We start from the raw sequence: 21,081 nt of genomic DNA, 5'->3' as shown, positions 1-21,081 counted from the left end.
CATGCTGGGAGAAATACTTACCGGTCTGATTTGAACTCTACCACCAATCAACAAAGAAGGACATCTTCATGGCATACCAGTTAACCAGGTTGCTAATAGTTCCCTTGTAACATTCGTTTTTTGAGAGTTGTTCTTACTGTATATAAATTATTTATAAAACATATTATTATTATAAATTATGAATAAAGTATACATAAAAAAGAATTTCTCCAGAATGACTGCTGCAGTTGCCACTTAGTACTGTAAGTGATGATGCATTTTTGTAAGCCAAAAGCCAGAAAGGAGTTAGCATTTTAGCACTTACGCTTCCATCGTCCTGAGGTCAATGGGTTTTTGATGTTAAAATCTTTGAAATTAGGTTTGTGGTGACCACAAGCTCAATATATGTTCATGTTTTATTCTACAACATAAAAATACATCAGTAATACCCCCTTGGGATGTAAAAAAGCTTTTTCTTGATTTGAATAACAAGTGGCTAACGTTAAATGGGAAGTCAGAGGTTGATTAAACGTCATCACAGCGTTCTCATCAAACTCATCTCACTAGTCCACTTTTACAGCCTCGTTGTGTTTATAATCACGCTCTTGCAAACTATTATGATTTATACTTTCAGGGAAAATGTTTTTAAAGACTGAAAGAGTTGGAAGCTTAAGTGATGGTGATGTTGAAATCATGTGACCGTAGTGTAGTTCGTTACTTCTGTCTTTGTATTCAGGCACATATGCTTCATATGTGAAGATTATCATAATGTACAAAACATGTAAGAATCACAGAGCTTGTTTTCTGCAATAATCCAAAAGCCAATGGAAAAATCCTGTTAATCTCGCATAGGTCACATCATTTTGTTATCTAGTGTGCTGATGCTTTTCCTGGTCGTCTTGTAGAAAGAGCTGGAACATATTCATAATTTACTCAAAACGCGTGGTTGGCACTAAAACAAAGACGCTTCCTCTTTTACAGGATCCTGGAGGTGTTGTGAATAGTGATGGCTTGCATGGAGGACGTGCTGTAAAAGGAAGAGCTTTTCACATGGAACTATGTGGAAGTAAGTTACATGTTGTTCAACTTTATAAGATGCCTGTCCTTTCTTATTCATGCGTTGAGCAACACTTGAGCACAAGAACAAGTCCAATTTGACAGGCTCCCAATTATTCTTTATCTGCAGTTAGAGGAAACTTCTTTACATGAGCTGTCCTTGTGAAAAAGAAGTGCGCTTAATTGTATTGAATGTGCAACTTGCAAATAAGTGAACTTGCAGACAATTTAATATTAATGAAATAAACTAATACTTAAAGAGCACACGTTTATGACTAAGTCACCTAAGTACAGTGTCAAATTAAACGTTTTACTTTACCCATAGGACAAGAGGTTTGAAGAATGGATGGACTTTTAAATCAGATGTTAATAATCTTTAAAGTTACAATTAATAACATTTATGGTTAATATATTTTAGATGCACTAAACTGCAACTTGCAACAAATTACATTTAATCATTCTTTAGTTTACCATAAAAACTTGACAGTTCACTTTAACCATATTTCAAACACAAATGAAGGTATTATGAAATAACGTATAAAAATGTACTTAAGTTCAAAAAAGAAATTTCAGCTTATTGCATTTATAAATTTAAACATTTTCATTTCAGTGCTATTAACATGCAATTAAATCTGAAAACATTCAGCTTGCACTTGAGTTTTTTATCTTAAAGAACATAATTTCTATAAGTACTCTTTTTTATGCTAAAGTGTATTGCTTTTTCACCATGGTGTGCAGCAGTGAAAGTGAATGGACTGTGAAGTAGTGTGACCATGATATAGAAAGAGATATAGTTCACCAAAATGAAAATTCTGTCATCATTTACTCACCCTCATTTTGTTCCAAACCCATAACTTTCCCTCATATTTGGAACTAAAATAAAGATATTTCTAATATTCCCCCATTATTTTTGTCCATCCATTAAAAAAAGTCCACACAACTAAAATGTTCACGCTTCAAAAAGTGCAAAAAGGTATTGTAAAAGTAATCCAATTGAGTGCTTTAGTCTTCTGAAGAGATATGATTGCTTTATATACATATAAACAAATTTAATTTCAAATATGGTAAACACAGAAACTCCTTTTGCTCTTCACATATTTGTTTTGTGTATAATCACATTCTTGCACATAAATGACCTAAATATCCACAAAACTAGTTATACCAGGATACATTTTCCAGTCTAACACACAATACACTACTGTATAGACATACAGTAACAATATGACTTTCTATAAAACTGCTTAGAAATGATGTGTATTGTGAAAAGACTTGATTTTGTATGTGTGTTTACATATATTTGAGCACAAACTTCCTCTGTATTTCCTTTCACCGTAATATGTGAATTAAAACAGGAAAGAAACATTAAACATTAAGAACAAATCCTGGCTTATAAATGCGTGTACGCAAATGTTTTGGCAGACAGATGCAGATAAAATATTGACTTCTTTCCTCACTCTGAGGCATCTGGTACTCCAGTGGGAAGCACATGTCCTGATCAACACGCATAACCACAAGGTTTGCTGTGTTTTGTAACTGAATTATTGAATTTGTGTTGGAATGTAACATCAAAGCAGATTTTTCTTTTCTGTGCGTGCTTGAAATTATATTTGACATGAGTTTTATGAGTGATTTTTATTAGGACTGTATGGTTTCGTATGATTTCGTATGATATCAACAAGCAACACTTTTTACATTATGATCTGGACTAACATGCATGGCCAGAAAAGATATTGGTTGAAAATGTTCTGATTCTTTATTATTGTTATTTATAGTTGTGTTCTTTTGCTCTTTAATGTCAAATTAAAAGTGAACGTCAACGAGTGGATCTCTGAGCTGGTGTGAGTGAGTGGAGGCGGGGCTAATTTGCATAAATGAGGCAAGGGTGTAGAGTTACATTCAAGCTATTTTAAGGCATGACGAGGAAAAAACATTTAGATATTTTATTTGGGTGATCAAAGATGACTACAGGGGGGCTTTATTTTTGGCATACATTCAATACTGAAAAAAAAGTTGCTTGAACAAAGATTATTTAGTAGGATGAGTCACAAGAATACTCTAAACATGTTGCTAACAAAAGTTGCTTTGATGACCTTATTTAGATCCAAAATTTGTCTAAATGTTGTCCTTAACTTTGAAACTATTATTTAAAAAATGACCATTGCTTTGCATTTACTGGCTAAATGTATGCTGCAGCTGTCATTGTCACTAGCTGTCATATGTTTCAGAGTTCATATTGAATTATTTGTTGATCATTACCATTGAGATTTGTGTTGAGTTGAGGTATATGTATATCTCACTGCAACATTTTTATGCAATTTATTTGCCTATCAGGGTAAAATGTTTGTTTTAAGAGGCTAACAATGTTCATATCATGTAGCTTTGAAAATCAAACAGAACGAAAGAAGAGGAAAGAACAATGATTGTAACCGCCTGCATTGCTAAATCCCAAACAATCTTTAATTGCCTTGACATTCATTTTCAAGTTCAAAATACTACCTATTACTCAGATGGGGAAAAAAGTATTTGAGTTGACTTTAATTGGAGCAAATTAGTTGAGTTAACTTAAAGGCACAATATGTAACTTTTTTGCTTTAAAAATAGCAAAAATCACTATATCTATGTTATATATATTTTTTTAGTTGTGTACTTACATTATCCCGACTGTTTCCAACAACTTTCAAACCAGGAGAAATTTGTAATTTAATTCGAAGACACGTCCCGTTTCTTTATTTCCGTTTTGTCGCAGTCAATGGCATCATATCTGTGTTGTCTCTGGTTTCCGCTCGTACTGCCATAGCAACCAGAGCTATGAACCAGAGCCCTCTGATAGTAACCAAAGCGACAGACGCAGACAACTGTGTAGTTCGCAATGTCTATTTGCACGCTGTTGTTGTTTCGTTCAAACATTATGGACCATGGCAAGCAGACTTTGGATAAAAAAGGAGAACTAAAACGAGAATCAATATCAGCAAGGTGTATTCGAGATGCCTAGAGCTCCCATGGACAGTATATAAACGAGAGCTCCACGTCCGAGACTTCGACCGCTCCTACATGTACTTTATTAAACAGGTGAGCACATTTACATAAAACTAATCAATGTTATATAGTTCAACAATGATAAAATGTTAGAATATGATCTGTATGTTATTCTAATGTTGATCTAGCTTACTGCTAGTCTCATACAGACAAACTAACACATACATTTCAACACATTTAAATGCAGTTTAGTGTGATAGTGTAATGTTAGACCAAGTAAAACAGCGCTGCGTTACCTCACAAGTTTAATTTGTCTAATAAACTGACCTGTGAGTTGTAATTCTGCACTGCGTGTAGTTCGGTAGAATGAAATGTCCATATTCCTTTTATATCCGCGGGACTCGCATCGCGTGTGGAGCTGATAGCTGTCTCTTAGCAATCCCGAACTGCTTCATATCACAGTGATAAAAGCATCGATGTATTCAGTCATCCATAAACATTATTAGATCGGTCGGCTTGACGTTGACGACAAGATCCATAATTCTTAGCAAATGTTGCGTCACTACGCCTTTGTTATTGTAAAGAGGTTAGCGACCCCTAGCGGCGAAAAATTCCATACTGTACGTTTAAGTTAAATGTGATATTTTGATGCATTGACTAACATAGTCATATTATTCAATAATACATTTAAAGTTCACTTAGGCCTATTTTAAATTTGTTAAATTTAGGGATGCACGATATATCGGCCACCTTATCGGTATCGGCCCATATATGTTCATTTTTAATTTTATCATTATTGGCCCAATAAGAAAATTTGGCTGGTATATTAAAGCCGATAAATAATGGATTATGTCCTTCAGCTGAGACATTTCAGATGCACACTACTCGCCATGATGGTTTTGAATTGCTTAAAATATGATTGAATGATTGCAATCACTTCAAAAAAGTGCAACATGTGCTGTCATATCGGCTACATAAAATTATACTGAGAACATTATAATTGTGTGCTTGGGACATGTCTTTTAATGGTGAGACTTTTGTTTTTGTAATAGGGCTCTCAAAAATTGTATAAAAATTTGGATTTAGATTTATGGGCCAATATGTGTGACCTCAATTCTATTGAAACTTGTATGTCATATATTGAGGCTATTTTCTAATTGCGAAGTTGCAATTTAATTAGGGATGCACCGATACAAACATTTCGGCCGATACCGATAATTCTTTATATTTGAAAGCCCATAACCGATTATAGGTATCGGCCGAAATGTTTATATTGGCGCGTCCCTAATTAAATTGCAACTTCGTAATTAGAAAATAGCCTAAATACGTGACATACAAGTTTCAATAGAATTGACAATAAAGCATTTTTTTAGTTTGCCATCAATGTTTGTCTGTATTTAACAGTTCACTTTAACCATATTTAGAATAGAAGAATAGAAGTAATTCTGAAAGTATAGACACAAGATGTACTTAAGTAACTGGGTCCTAAACTATAACGCATTTTCTTTTAATTGCGCTTAACATTCTGTCCGAAAACATTGCATTCAGTTTGCACTGAAATATATCCTTGTGAAGTATATTATTAACTCATCATAACTAGCCTACTCATTTTAAAAGTATATTAAAGTGTACTTCTTTTCACAAGGGATCACTAAAGCTCATCTTTTTAACCTGTTTTTGTAATGTAAATCAGTACTATGTAACCGTGATATTTTTTCACGGACGGTGGACACTGAGAGACTATTCTAAATACGAGGCACACTCGTGTCTTTTGCATCATAAAAATGTGATCGGCATGTGGGAGACCTTGTATCGAGTTAAAGGATGTGATGATCAGCTAGTTTTGATAAGTGTTCAATCATTTGAAGTATTCCTATAAACTACCTATGACAAGGTGTGACCTCAAACAGGGGTCCACCACCCTACAGGTGAACATTTTCACAAACAAGGACTTTTTTTCCTTTGTGTGTCATGTATTCTCTTCATGTGCTCACTGCAAGTATTTTGCTTCTAAGTGACTGAGACATTCTGAGAGAAAATGTATTCTTGACCTCCATAGGGGCACGTCAAATAGTGTTTGGAACCAAGAGGCGTCTGATGTGTTGGATTCTGTCAGCTGAAAGAGCTCCATGGGGTTGGAGGTCAACAGCAGTGACAAGCCTGTCTCGCTGAGAGGCATTCTGGGACATTTGCCCTTCTGCATAGTGAGAAAGAACCCCTGTTGCCACTGTGGGTAGATACACACTCACAAGTCACACACATCTCAGTCGCAACACAAATTTAATAAAGGTCTCCTTGTCATCTTCATTTCTCCAAAAACTGCACACATATAGACGATGTACACTTTATTTCTGTGACACACCACCCAATGCAGGCGTTTAAAACATTTACAGTTTACACTCGGAATCTGCAAAATACTGATAATTCAAAAATAATAAGAGGGATCAGAAATTTCATATTGTTTTTTTTATTTAGGACTTCCCGAAAAAAGCTATTTCACATAACAATTAACATATAACCCATAAGACCAAAAATAACTGAATGTACAAAAATGTAAAAATTTGCCCAGAAAAGATTGAAAATGTAATTTTTTATTGTGTTCTTTTGCTCTTTAATGTGTTTGATATCTGTTATATTGTGTATTGTTTTATTGTATTTAAATGTTCATGGTTATTTGAAAAATGTTTGTGAAAAAGAAGTTGAATGTGCACTTCAAATCCTAAATGTACTTAATAATATTAATACAATAAAAGACACGACAAGTGTATCGGTGAGAACACCCGTTTAAACAACTCACATTTGACTGCACATCACATTTTTGACATTATTGATACCATATATATACAGTATGTATGATTGATACTCCTTTTAATCATAATGAAATGGAACGGTCTACAGGATATTAATATTGCTTGTTGATATTGCAGGGGTTAATTGTTTTATGGTATTATTTTATTCACATTGTGCTATCTTACAACCCTAACTGACATCGAAATGGAAAATATGATCAATTCTTTTAATGAAAAGGGGAAGCAGACACAAAAAGCCTGTTCTCATTAATAAGGGTTATTTTAGGTGGAAGTGTCAAGCAATGGATTTCAGTCATGCATCAATGATTGTGAAGTTGGCGTATATTTTCTTCTCCTGTCAATCATGTCGACAGCATATTTATTTATTTGTTTATTTCAATTAAACTTGCAATTCCATGTCCACTTGTCTCCACATCAATTGACAGAATGTCAGGTCTTAGAAACACAAACATTTACCTTTCACTTTCTGCATTGCTTTGTTTATTGTTTTTGAGAATATGGGCATGATGGCATTTGCCAACTTACAAGATCCTGCCCTAAAACATTAATTCCACTCTTCTGGATTTATTTAGGTTCATAGAAAAAAAAAGGAAATGTATAGTGACTATAGATAACATTAAGTTACAAATAATTTATTAGCCTAGTGAATTTCTGAAGATGATTTAAAAAGATTTTAATAATGGAAGAGATGCTTGTTAAATATATCATCATGCACGGCTCATAGGGAATGTGGATGAACCTGAATGGGCTTTGGTCACAATTCAAAAATGCCCAAAAACAAAATAGGAAAGATAGCTAATGCATTTGTTCCCCTAGTACTTTTTTGTTTCCCCAATATCAAATAAATGATTAGAAAACAATTTAATAAAAAGGTCACTCTCAAAATATGGTGACAAACCTGTACCTTGACTTTTGAGTCATGACAAACTCAAAAAATCAAGAAACGTCATCATTTTATAATATGAAATAGATTGAAATGATTTTGCACATTAAAAAAAACACTTCAACTGCTTGAAACAAAAACCTTGTCTCTTTCATTATGTATTGCCTCTATATTTCCATTTAGTTTTGCAGTTCTTTAATCGTTTTATTATCATACAAGGAAAAGGCCTTTCATATTTCCTGCCTCTTTTTGGAACACTTCAATAAAAATGTAGACTAGTGTCAGTGTAATGTGTACTTAGTAAATTTACCCAGTTTATTTCGTTCTCGAGTTCAACATAATTTGCTCTTTTCACACTTGCCCATTTGTTTTATGCCTATTTTTCTAATATTTAATACCATTTATTTAGGCTGTTTAAAAAAAACGAGAGATTGTAATCTCAAGGAACCTGCTAAAATAAAAGTGAATTAGTTTATCAAAAATATTTATAATTCAATCAAATTTAAGGCATCCTTGTCACAGCCCGTATAACTTAACCAAGACTGGTGTAATGAGACTAAGTATACAAACAAAATGATAAAACACAGAATAGAACTAAATAGTGGAAACAATATTGAAACAACCACAGCACAAAAATAATAAAATGTTTTCATATAAAGTTTAATGGCAAATATTAGTTAAAGAGGTTTTACAGTTAACATTTTGATCCATAATTTCTGCAACCATCATGAGACAATGGAAGTCAAACAGTTAGCGCACAAAGGGCAGGTCCATTTGTTAAACTCAAAAAACACAAATTTATTTCTGAAAATACCATAACATTTCTGACACACATACTTAAAAATTTCTAAAAACAGACACATTATTGGAAGGCCAAGTACAATCCCAACTACTGGCCAGACCAGGCTCGCAGAAAGGAAAAATCCTTATTGTGGAGCCCCATAACGAATTACTAAAATGCAAGAGACAGTACTCTTTGCATACATTTTTATACAAAAATATTGTTGTTTCTGCTTGGTATAAAACACACTATTCAGATGAAAACACAATTGTACTGCATTTTACATGGTGAACTGAAAGTTCATATCCATGTATATAATACAAACTTTCTTATACTAGTTTCTTGTATTCTTGTAAAAAAGTCCATGAGCTACTGTGCAAGTGTTTCGGATGTCCTGGCCGGATCCTCGGCCCTCTCTCTGGTAAAATAACTGCTGTGCTGGAACTTGATGACTTCGTTTCCCCAGCTGGTCCAGTCACACTGAAGACTTCGGGCAAACAACTCTAAACACTTGGGCTTGTGGCTGATGTATGGCTTGAGCACAGCTGTAGTACAAAAGAGAAAGAATTAGCACGAAAACTAGAAATCAGGGAAGTTTGCAGACCCGGACCCTCAACATCAGCAGGGCAAAACATCCCATAGATACGCAGAATATGCACTTGTGTGAAAAAGAAGTGCGCTTAATTTGCACTTGTACTTCAAATCTTAAAAGAATATTGTTAAGAAACTGTACTTGCAGATAATATAACAGTAATGAAATAAAAGGCCACTTAAGAGTATTTAAAGAGAGTACACTTTCATCACTGATTCACTATGTTTCTTAACAAACTTAAGTACACTTAAAAAATGCAGTTTGTAAGAATGTCAAATTAAAAGTTAGGTCATGTTTTGATAATCCTTTGTCATGCTTTAAAAAAGAAGTGTTGTCTTACATAGCCTACTAAAGCACATGTAAAGTACCTTATTATAATTTCAACTGTAGTGTGTTATTCAATATCACATTTAAAGTTAAAGGTCCCGTTTTTCGTGTGTTTTTGAAGCTTTGATTGTGTTTACAGTGTGCAATATAACATGTGTTGATGTTTCGCGTGTAAAAAAACAGTATTTTTCCACACAATTTACTTATCTGTATACCGCTGTTTTCACTGTCCTAAGAACGGGCTGATGACTTCCTTGTTCTATGAAGTCCCTCCTTCAGAAATACGTAACGAGTTCTGATTGTGTCAGCGGTTCCTGTGTTGTGATTCGACAGCAGCTCAGCGCACGTTGCCCGGAAAGGTCACGCCTCTTACCATAACGTGGAGATGCATGCGCTCAGTGTTATTGTAAACATGTCTTTAATATTACCCTATCAGTTTGAGCCGGAATCAGACCCGGAGAACATTGATGAAGAGGATCGAGTAGACCTGGACTCCGGGATGAAAATAACAGCGTCTTGACGACATGGAGACAAACACACTCTACAAACGCAACTCTCCCTCTTCTCCGTGGGAGCGCAACAAGACCACGCCCCCTTTTTTGTGTATTCCTGTGGGCGGAGGTTAGTGACGTCATTAAAGAAGGAAGTAGAGGGATGTAGTCCAAACGAGCCGTTCACTGTAGGCGACTTCTGTTAAATAAAATATCTCACTTGGCATTGAACTTTGAGCTTTATAATTTTACAGATATTATTTATACTCTAACAACAACATTACACACTAACTAAAGTTTGAAACATGGGATCACGAAGAACGGGACCTTTAATATAATTATTAATAAATGTTAATAAATATTATTTTAACCCCAGTTTCACAGACAAGGGTTAAGCCTAGTTTTGTAAGTGAAAGCAACTTGCACTGACAGATCTTAAAATATGTTAATGTCATTGTTTTGTCTCAAGATGCACATTTTATTTGTCCCAATTGAACTAAAGCCTAATCCTGGTTTAATCTAAGCCCTGTCTGTGAAACAAGGCCTATATGTACTAAAATGCAAGTTCATTACAAATGTGTATTACAATTATATTTAAATACACAACATGTATTTGTACATTCATCAGTATACATATTTAAATAACAATACAATTAAATAAATTGCATATCAAAATGTACTCAAGTCCTACTTAAGGTCAAAAAGCACTTCGAAATTCAGCTAACATTTTATTTATTTAAAATAGAATTCATTTCCATTTGATTGCAATTAACATGCAGTTCAATTGAGTCTCTAAAACCATTACGTTTTTTAAAGTGCATTCTCTTCATGAGTACAAAAAGTGCTACCTTTTCAAAAGGATAGGCAGGCAGAGACCAAAATGAAGTATAATCTGATATATGAACCACAAATGAGCTTGTATTGCAGAAGCACAGATTTGTTTTAAGCGTGTGCACCTGACAACGAAGGCTTATGAGAGTGCAGCACTGAGGGGACGCTGAACAGAAGCCGTTGCTCTGGAAGCTCATCCACTGCTAAAGACCTGGAACACACAATTTTGGAAGTTTTGGAGATTACAATACAAAAAGATGGAAGGAAAGAAGACTCCAATGTGAAACATACACACATTACCTGACTGTGTGGTCAGTGCGAGAGCGATACCTGCCAAGCACCAGCACTTCATACGGCTTCTTGTGCTGCGAATCCAGAGGAAACACAAACTCCCCTGTTCGGGTCACCTGGAGATTCAGACAAAATGTCATCACAAGCTGAGCAGTGTTGGTGTGTTACATTACATTATTGCAGTCCTCCTTAAATCAAGTAATTAATTATGAAGTTTTGTTGTTACTTTATGAAAACCCATTAGTTACTTCAGAAGGCTTTATGAACCTTTTTGAAGCGTCAACATTTTGAATGAACTTTCAATGGATGGATAGAAATCTCTCAGGTTTTATTAAAAATGACCTGGTTTGTGTTTTGAAAATGAACAAATGTGATACAGGTTTGGAACAACATGAGAATGAGTAAATTATGACAGAATTTTGGGTGAACTGTCCCCTTAACCATCTGGTGGTCTTCAATCATGTTAGACAAAAAAAAAAAAGTTGTTTTTTTTTGTTTTGTTTTTTACTTCATCAGAATGGTTTGAAACTTGCTGATTTTTTGGCAATTGCTATATGAACGTGCGTGTGTGTGGAAATGATTAGAAAAGGTAAAATGGTCCACAAAGATGCAAAATCTAATAAAAATAATTATGTCTGAAAATACTATTACAAGCAACAAAGGAATACACATCCCTATATATATATACAGGTGCTGGTCATATAATTAGAATATCATCAAAAAGTTGATTTATTTCAGTTATTCCATTCAAAAAGTGAAACTTGTATATTATATAGACTCGTTACATGCAAAGTGAGATATTTCAAGCCTTTATTTGTTATAATTTTGATGATTATGGCTTACAGCTTATGAAAACCACAAAATCAAAATCTCAGAAAATTAGAATATTACATGAAATCACACAGTAATTACACAGTAATCCCATGGTCATTGAACCAGGTTTTGGTTATTCTGGCAGTGTGGGCAGGTGCAAATCCTGCTGGAAAATGAAGGAAGCATCTCCATAAAGCTTGTCTGCTGAAGGAAGCATGAAGTGCTCTGGAAATGTCCTGGTAGACGGCTGCGTTGAGTGGACAGCACAGTGGACCAACACCAGCCGATGACATGGCTCCCCAAACCAACACAGACTGTGGAAACTTCACACTGGACTTCAAGCATCTTGGATTGTGTGCCTCTCCATTCTTCCTCCAGACTCTGGGACCTTAAGTTGGTTTCCAAATGAGATGCAAAATTTGCTCTCATCAGAAAAGAGGACTTTGGTCCACTGTGCTTTATTAAATCCAGAGTCAACGCAGCCGTCTACCAGGACATTTCCAGAGCACTTCATGCTTCCTTCATTTTCCAGCAGGATTTGCACCTGCCCACACTGCCAGAATAACCAAAACCTGGTTCAATGACCATGGTATCACTGTGTAATTACTGTGAGATTTCATGTAATATTCTAATTTTCTGAGATTTTGATTTTGTGGTTTTCATAAGCTGTAAGCCATAATCATCAAAATTATAACAAATAAAGGCTTGAGATATCTCACTTTGCATGTAATGAGTCTATATAATATACAAGTTTCACTTTTTTAACGGAATTACTGAAATAAATCAACTTTTTGATGATATTCTAATTATATGACCAGCACCTGTATATATATATATATATATATATATATATATATATATATATATATTAAATATCTAAGTTATATTTTTAACTTAATCACTGAATTAATTGAAAATATTGCAAAATATTTGTAATATTTATTTTATATAGATATACATTGTGCATCATTTAGGGGTGAATGTTGTCGAGTACAAAATTTCCTTCAAAATACAAAATGATTAAAGAAAAAATATTATTGAAACATTCATTTAATTAAAAAAATTCTTTTTCCTAAATATGATTATTGTCTTCAGTCTATTTTGACCTCAGGGTATCATAAGTATGACCCCTAAGTGAGGAATACCAGAGGGTTAAAGGTGTTTCTTCCTCCTAATTAGTGTTTTAGTAGCCTGGGAAAACCCAGACAACTTCCGGCAAATTCAGATTTGCTCGAGAAGTAGTCTGGCAAAGAGCTCATTCAAGCCCATTTCCATGGCCTAGAAATCGCACCACCAATCAGAAACGTTGAGGCGGGCTTTACACAATGACGATCGCTCTGATTGGTTTTAGGTCTATTCAATTGCGCCCAGAGGCATTTGAGCGACGTCCGTTCAACTTTTAAATGCATTATTATATTCAAATTGCAAACACATGAGGACAGTCCATGAAAGACCCACTGGCAGATGAACGTGCTACTACATTTCTCTCCGAAACGGTAGGAAATTAAATTAGATTTAATAGAGGATTTTAACTGTGACACAATGATTGACAGGGCAGTTTAAGTGACAGGATGCACGCGACAGATCCGTCCGATAAAGATGACGAAGTAGTATGTCCCAAAGTTGCCTACTTTTTTGCTACACATTCAAAAGTAAATACCTTTTCTTCACAAAAAGAGTACATACTTTTATGGCGTAGTGTAACTTAGTCGAATTGGGACGCAGCTTTACACGATGACGATCGCTCTTGACGAGGCATTTGAGCGACGTCCGTTGGTGACGCCCCTTTGGAAATGATTTGTCTATGGAGCTTTGCCAGACCATAACTCAGTTACTACTGAGAATGGTCTGGTTTTAACCAGGCTAGTGTTTTAGGGGACTTTTCCTCTTCTTGTGCAGTTGTGTTCTGTGTGTACCTTGACCCAGAGCCACTCTGCTAGCACTTCAACTGCCCAGTATGGGTAGAGCTCTTCTTTGACGAAACGCAGATGCTTTGCCCGGTTAGTTACCCACGTAACCACCAGACATTCTGGAGCAGCCAGTGCTGGCACAGGAAGCTGCTTGAGCTGAGAAGACGGCAGAGAACTGTATCTGTCAATCATACCATGATATGATTTCAGGCCAGAGCAGTTTCTTATTGCAGGCAGAGAATGAATAATTTCATAGCCACATTAACTCGGTATGCATGCATGTCTATGTGGAGTCACGTTACCTGTTGCTTCTCTTGACAGATTTGTTTTCCCATGGCGGATCAAGGATGATAAGGTCAAACTTGTCTCCACCTGTAGCCAAAATGTAGCAATATGCAAAACTCACTAAACAAAATGATGCAAAATTGGAAGCATCTAAAGTAGTATAACAAAATGACTAAAACAAATTGAAATTGGTAACACTTTGCAATAAGTTCCCACTTTGGTTAATGCATTAAAGGGATACTTCACCTCTGGGAAGATGAATGTGTATTTAAAATAGGTCATTTAAGTAGAAGAAATGTGAAGAAATTTTTGAATTTGGAGCTTTCTAGACTGAGAAAAGCCAGAAAATGTATTTTTGGCTTATGTGGATGAAAGACAACAACTCCCAGAATGCACTTGCTTCGCTGCCTTAGGAGGCCACGCCTACCGGTAAGAGTGCGCAGTTGAAAACAACAAGGCTTAGCCTACGTGATGAGTTTGCCAGGGATCTCTAGAGATCGCCCAAAATGTCCGGGATTCGGCTTTTGCGTTCTACAGTCGCCATTCATAATGTTTACTGTGGCGAGCAGGACGAGGCTGACGGCCGCGGGAGAACGGCGCGAGGCCGGTTGTGTCATTACTGTGACGCGCCGGGTCTCGCATCTCTCACGGAGGAGCGGGAATTTTCTTAGCAATGGTAAAACGCACATCAAACGATCACTTGTTTAGCGTTCATGTAAACACTACATTCAGATTCACCAATCGGAATGAATTCAGTTAGATTGAAACAAAAGGTGAGCTGCATGTAAACAATGAATGGCGACCGCAGAAAGCAAAAGCCGAATCCCGGACATTTTGAACGATCTCGCCCGCCGGACAAGTCCGGGAAAAGGAGGATGGTTTTCCCTACTTACTCAGCTTTCTCCTACTATTCAGCTTTCTCCACAGAACAAGAGCCTGCAAGCTTAGCTTCCAAAGAAAGACGGCTGACACTGTGTACATTCTGTGAGTGAGATCCCACCCTCTATGGGTGGGCTGAAAACATGCGGAACAACGCCATCTACTGGCTGTAGTCTTTAGCCTCTGGCCAGAAAATCCTCCGATGACGCAAAATGACGATTTTTGCGTCATCGGAGGATTTTTTCCAGACAAAAAATACATAAATCTCTCCTCTCAGGGGGATATGAGGGTGGAAAGCATGGTAATTCGAAAATACTACAGGTTTTCTACTAATACAAAGCTTAATGCTAAATCCTGAAGTAACCCTTTAAGTAAGGGATAATGTACATCCGGCCGGTGGTTCTCTCAAAATAACCCCAGAAAGGGTGATGAGGACCTCCGCTTATTACACAGGTACTTGCCACAAAATATTGATTGGAACGAAATATTTTATTAGGCATTAAACACAAAGCTTCCGCGGAGAGCAGTTGCTAGCGCGGAAAGTTCAAGCTAGACCGACATTTAAGGGATACGGTATACAGTCACACCACTTATTACACAGCATTTCACCACATAAATAATTATGGGGATAAGATATATTGATTTCAGATTAAACTGTTTTAAATTCGTAACTGTTAGTATCTCATAATCCAACAGTGTACAAAACAAGTCACAAAATGGCAGCAGCTGTGTTTGTATGAAACAAGAGAGAGCGAGTCCATAATTAAATAACTGTACACAAAATATTGATTCGACTGAGTTTGAATACTTTATTAGCTCACCAAATACAAAACTTCCACGAAGAAAAAACGTTCCTAGCAGGCATATAGCACTGCTGACTTCTGTAACCCGGATGAGCCGGTGTTATCTGTTTTGAGCGGTTGTTATTTGGGAATAACTTACCGCTGGATGCCACTATTGACCAATCAGAATCAAGTATTCCACAGAGTCATGTAATAACTAAGAATAAGTAACAATATGTTACAGTATTTAATAATCTTTGTTAATGTTAGTTTATAAAAATACAACTGTTTGTTAATTCATGTTAGCTCAGGTCCATTATATAATAACAACAGATACTTTTGATTCTAATAATATTCTGTATTAGTAAATGTTCAATTTAATTTTACCTAAGATTAGGGCTGTCAAACGATTAATCGCGATTAATCGCATCCAAAATAAAAGTTTGTGTTTACATAATATATGTGTGTGTATGGAGTATAATTATTTTCTATATATAAATACACACACATGCATATATATTTAAGAAAAATGTGTTATTTATATGTAAAATATTTATATATAATATAAATTATATATAATATAAATATATATACACAGTATATACATGCAAATATTTCTTAAATATATACATGCATGTGTGTGTATTTATATATAGAAAATAATTATACACCGTACACACACATATATTATGTAAAAACAAACTTTTATTTTGGATGCGATTAATCGCGATTAATCGTTTGACAGCCCTACCTAAGATTAATAAATGCTTTAGAATTTTTTTTTTTAAGTTAATGTTAACTAATGCAATTAACTAACGTTAACCAATGGAAACTTATTTTTACCCTGAAATTATTCAAATTAGACCGCAACATAAAATAAAAACTAATTCAAAATATTAATAAATACTATAATAGTATAGAAATAATACTAAAATAACACTGGTCTTGAAAGCTTTAAGCTGCTCTACATAACATAGAAAATACTCTATTATGTAATAGAATAGTAAATTAAAACTCACTGTTGACAAGTGGATGCATACGTGTGATGTCAGACAACAGGAATCGGCTGCGGGGGGGCAATAGATACTTCTCCCTCATCAGCGTGACCTCATAAGCACAGTCGAATGGGTTTTCTGTGATGTATGAGAATAGGTCAAGTGGTGGATCCAGACCATCTCCGTTCAGCGTCTGCACTGGTGCCACAGACTCGTCTGTTAATGGGAGCTGTTTGGCCATGTCACATAAGGCAGCAAGCTGGCACTCGTGTGTTGGCAGGGATTCAGAGGGCGGTGTGTTCAAAGCTTCGGTCAAGTATCCACACTGACGTCCGGCTTCCAGAAGAGCCTGAGAGCCCTCCAGAACCACTGACCTGACCTGAGAAGAACAAAATCATAACAACGCATGCACAAAAAGAGAGTGTGTGTGTGAGAGAGGAAATCTGTATGCTAGAACGGCAAGCAAAAACCAAATCCTAAAGGATCCATTTTAGTATGCACTGATAAAAGATTTACAACATTTATGAAACAAGACAAGTAATATGGCGAAGATGAAATAATGAGGACCTGATGAGGTGGTTAATATGAGCAAGGAATCAAATGTCATTTAAATGTTAGTTTCAAAAAGTCACATTTTTAGGTCATTAATGCAGTTGGTTATGAAAATAAGTGAGGTCGAATGAAATTCTGAAAGCTCACCAAAAATAGAAAAAATAAAATAAATCTGTCATTAATTACTCACTCTAATGTCATTCCACACCCATAAGACTTTCGTTCATCTTTGATCTCATAATTTAGCACTTTATTTACAAAATATTAATCTCCAACATGCAAATCACCCACGTCACTTCATAAAACTGAGGTTTAACCACTTTGGTCACATGGATTACTTTAATGATGCCTTTACTACCTTTCTGGTGCTTGGAAGTGGTGGTTGCATAGTTGTCAATGGAGAGACAAAAAGCCCTCAGCTTTCATTAAAAAGATCTTCGTACAGTGCATACAGTTTCTGTACATAATAAAATATACTTTTATGGCAAAAAACTTGGAAATAATTTTTCATTTTAATTGTCTACTATATTTATTTGCTAGGTGAGTGTCGTTGTGGGTTTTGGTTATTTTGCTGTTGTTTTAGTCTGGAAGGACCTTTGAAAAACTGAAATCATTTAGCGAAGTGATATGGAACTAATGCGGTCGAAACCTGCCTGCAAACTACTTTAGCTGTGTGTTTAACTAAAAATAATAATGGCACACAAATATTAGACAACATCCAAAAGAACTCTAAACAAGATCGCTAAATTTGATCTAATTTGTTCCCATTAAGTTCCAAATGATGACATTGTTATGAAAATACAATAGAAATCTGTACAGAAGTTTTGTTGACACGGGGTTTTTAAGAAAGAAATAAAGCATGTCACCTTTCCATGATAAATATGGGCATCTAACTCCCCTGCATTGAGATCACGCTGCTTTCTTTTTCGTTTCTGCAAATAAAAAAAATAAAAAAACTGTTAAGAGTCACACAGCAATCTCCAAAGACCCTATAATCGAGCACAGTATATCAAATAAAATAATAACAGCAACAATAAATATGTCTTGCTTTGTGTCGCTTTTTTTCCGTTGTATACCTTTCGTGTTTGAAGATCAATCTTTGCAAGTTCATCACCAGTGCTATTTTTTGCCGTGTGTAACGGAATACTGCCTGTCAAGATATCTGTGTTTTGTCGAATTTGAATGTGGGGCTTCAAAATATTAAAATATTCCCTCTTGAAGCAGTTTTTGAAGTATGTCGGCTTTTCAAGCCCAGCACTATTATAACAAACACAGCGCTGCAAACCCTCATCTATGTGAGTGCAAGAGTCCACCAGCCAGCCCCACGAGTTCCCACACACAATAGACATTTACACAATACAAGAATAATGACTGTCAAATTATCCCAACGGTTTCATTCATATACTATATATATATAAAAAGGTTTCATCTCATTTCAGCATACATAAATGCTGCTGCTGCTTCTTCTTTTAATGTTTAATTGCGGTTGGCAAGCTTGCTTTTGGCGCATTACTGCCACCGACTGGACTAGTGTGGACAATCAACGTCAAGCCAGAATGGGGAAAATCATGCTTTTGTAAATCTCAATTATAAAAAGTAATAATTATGACATTAAAAGTATGACATATTAAGTCATAATTATGAGATTAAAAAGTCTAAGTTACGACATGCCGAAATTATGAGTCATGACAGACATTTTAAAGTAAAATTATTACAGTCAAAATTATGATAATAATGATAATTTAAATTTTTTTTAAGACATAATTAAATTTTTAATGCCATAATTATGACTTTTAAATTTCAACTTTAGTGTGTCATAATTATTACTTTTATATTCATTTTATATGTCATAATTATATATTTAAAAATCATGATTTTAGGCAACTCCCAAGTGAACCTCACGAGCAGAAGTCCACAAACTGTGATCAACTCCGAGCGCTAATAAGGAATGGAAAGTCACCTCCAGTACATTTGGCCATTATATTTAATATTTGAAACAAATTTATTAAATATCTTACATTTACACTTAAGACACATTGGATGCTATATTCTAACTATAAGAGGTCATTTACAATAATTTGCTAGAGCATTTTCGAACAATCTTAAGACAAAAAAAAAAAAGAATTTTGGGGATGCAAAATATTCTTAACTTTATTCTTAAGTTATAAAATTAGATGAAAATAGCAAGTAAGAATAATTTTATTCGTTATAAGTGTTTGCATATGTATTATTATTATTGTATAAATGTATATAAAATAATAATAACATCAACATTCTTCTTTTTCTTCTTCACACTCCATCCCGGTAGGAGGCGGTAATGCATCAAAAAGCTTTTTGCTAATCGCCATAATAAAATACTATAGAAGAAGTAAGGAAGGATGCTGCACACGAACTAGAGGAATTTGGGCTGATGTTCCTGGCGCGAAATCTTTAAGTTTACATCCTCCATCAAATTACTTCGTTCCACGTGAATATTAGCATATATATTAGCCCGGTGAACGACAGAACAAATCTAAACCTCAAGATAAACATGTCAGTGAGGAAGCGATGAGTTTCTGTTTGTTTCTGTATCAGGGGTTGCTGGCTACGCAGTAACGTGTGACGAAACGAACATGACCGAGGCCGGAGCGGAGAGAGACCGGGGGGAAAAGACCTCGAAATCGGTGTGTGTTTATGACTGTCGCCCGGACAGCAGCGCAGCGCCGGGGAGGACGCTAGACGTCGCGAACATCGATTACAATGGCTTTCTTCAGGCTCTGAGACAGGTAAAACAGCTGCTCTGTTTACCAGGGTAAATTACCCGCACGCAGTGTCATGCCATCTGTCATACATCTTGTTAACAGGCACATTTAGCAGTTTTCTTTTCATTTTAGGAGTTTTCACTGTCGACAAACGAGACTTTCGTTATTAGCACGACGGACCGAAAAGAGATTGACGAAGAACTTTACAGTAAGAGCTGTGAAAGCTATCATTTTATTGGTTGCATTTTTTTTAATGTATATATTTTTGCGGGTCAAACCGGTAAATAGTATTGTATTTACATATGTTAACAGTAAGAGCTTTCAACGTTTTTAAATAAATATTCTATTTATTTATTTATTTTCATTTTCATATAATTTCTATTTTATTTCAAAACTGTAAAGTTGACTGGGAGTCAAGAAAATATCTCATGCTTTTAAGTTAAATATTGTATTTTACTTATTTTCAAAATTTTCAGTGTAGTTTTAGTTTTATTTAAAAAATGTAAAACTAAATAAAGTGTTTTTAATATACATATGTTCATTTTTTATGTTATTTTTTTTTTTAAATATACAGTATATTTTTCAAAAATGTATTACAAAAATGAAAATGTTTTTTTAAATGTATATTTAAAATTATTATTGACGTTTGTTAATTTAGTTGTTTTTTAAAAATGACTTTTTCATGTACTGATATGGATTTGTTTGTGTTTTGATGTAACAGAGGAGCTGGCTGATGGGAAAACCTTGCAACTGTTGAAGTCTGTGAATCAGGAGCTGCCTATGGCGATTCAAGAGCGGATTGAGTTTCTGCCGCACTACCATACTCTAGTGCAATGTGGCATGTATGAGTACTACGCTAGTGAAGGACAGAAAGCGTTGCGTAAGTTTGCACACTCACCTCTGCCGTGCTGGCATACATATACACATACATCCTCATAGTCAAATCATCCTATCGTTAGTGTGTGAGATCGCTGAAACACAATATTATCGTGCAGTGTGTGTGTGGGGGGGCTTTTTTTTTACTTTTCTGCTCTTTTATTCTATCCTTAATTTACTTTTTTATTTATTAATATATTTGATTATTTACTTTTATTATCACAGGAAATG

At 35.2% G+C, this 21,081-nt stretch overlaps 2 protein-coding genes across 2 annotated transcripts in view; one reads left to right on the top strand and one right to left on the bottom strand.

Moving 5' to 3' along the window:
* Positions 1-8,344: 8,344 nt before the first annotated feature.
* mettl4 (methyltransferase 4, N6-adenosine) lies at positions 8,345-18,717 on the bottom strand. The gene is made up of 8 exons (XM_079866885.1): positions 18,310-18,717; positions 18,100-18,165; positions 16,706-17,060; positions 14,043-14,112; positions 13,747-13,921; positions 11,027-11,133; positions 10,852-10,937; positions 8,345-9,030 (listed from the first exon to the last, which is right to left on the bottom strand). The coding sequence occupies exons 1-8, from the start codon at positions 18,580-18,582 to the stop codon at positions 8,855-8,857; spliced, it is 1,308 nt and encodes a 435-aa protein (XP_079723011.1). The 5' UTR covers positions 18,583-18,717; the 3' UTR covers positions 8,345-8,854.
* An 859-nt stretch (positions 18,718-19,576) lies between these two features.
* Positions 19,577-21,081, top strand: part of smchd1 (structural maintenance of chromosomes flexible hinge domain containing 1) — a 66,336-nt gene continuing 64,831 nt past the window's right edge. Inside the window, exons 1-3 of the mRNA XM_079865413.1 lie at positions 19,577-19,998; positions 20,107-20,182; positions 20,696-20,854. Of these exons, the coding sequence (XP_079721539.1) occupies positions 19,846-19,998; positions 20,107-20,182; positions 20,696-20,854 (388 nt within the window). The 5' untranslated portion in view covers positions 19,577-19,845. The remainder of the gene's footprint in view (positions 19,999-20,106; positions 20,183-20,695; positions 20,855-21,081) is intronic.

The sequence above is a fragment of the Squalius cephalus genome (genome assembly GCF_949319135.1).
Source record: "Squalius cephalus genome assembly, chromosome: 3".
NCBI lineage: Eukaryota > Metazoa > Chordata > Actinopteri > Cypriniformes > Leuciscidae > Squalius > Squalius cephalus.
Note: the sequence above shows the minus strand (reverse complement) of the source record. Positions and strands in the feature narration are given on the sequence as shown.

Bases quoted from the DNA above. Each gene is read 5' to 3' on its own strand.
- mettl4 (XM_079866885.1), bottom strand. From the start codon at position 18,582: ATGTCTATTGTGTGTGGGAACTCGTGGGGCTGGCTGGTGGACTCTTGC. The intron at 17,061-18,099 runs GTGACATGCTTT...TGTTCTTCTCAG, and splicing joins CCCATATTTATCATGGAAAG to GTCAGGTCAGTGGTTCTGGA. The intron at 11,134-13,746 runs GTACACACAGAA...CTGAATCTCCAG, and splicing joins CAGAGTGGCTCTGGGTCAAG to GTGACCCGAACAGGGGAGTT.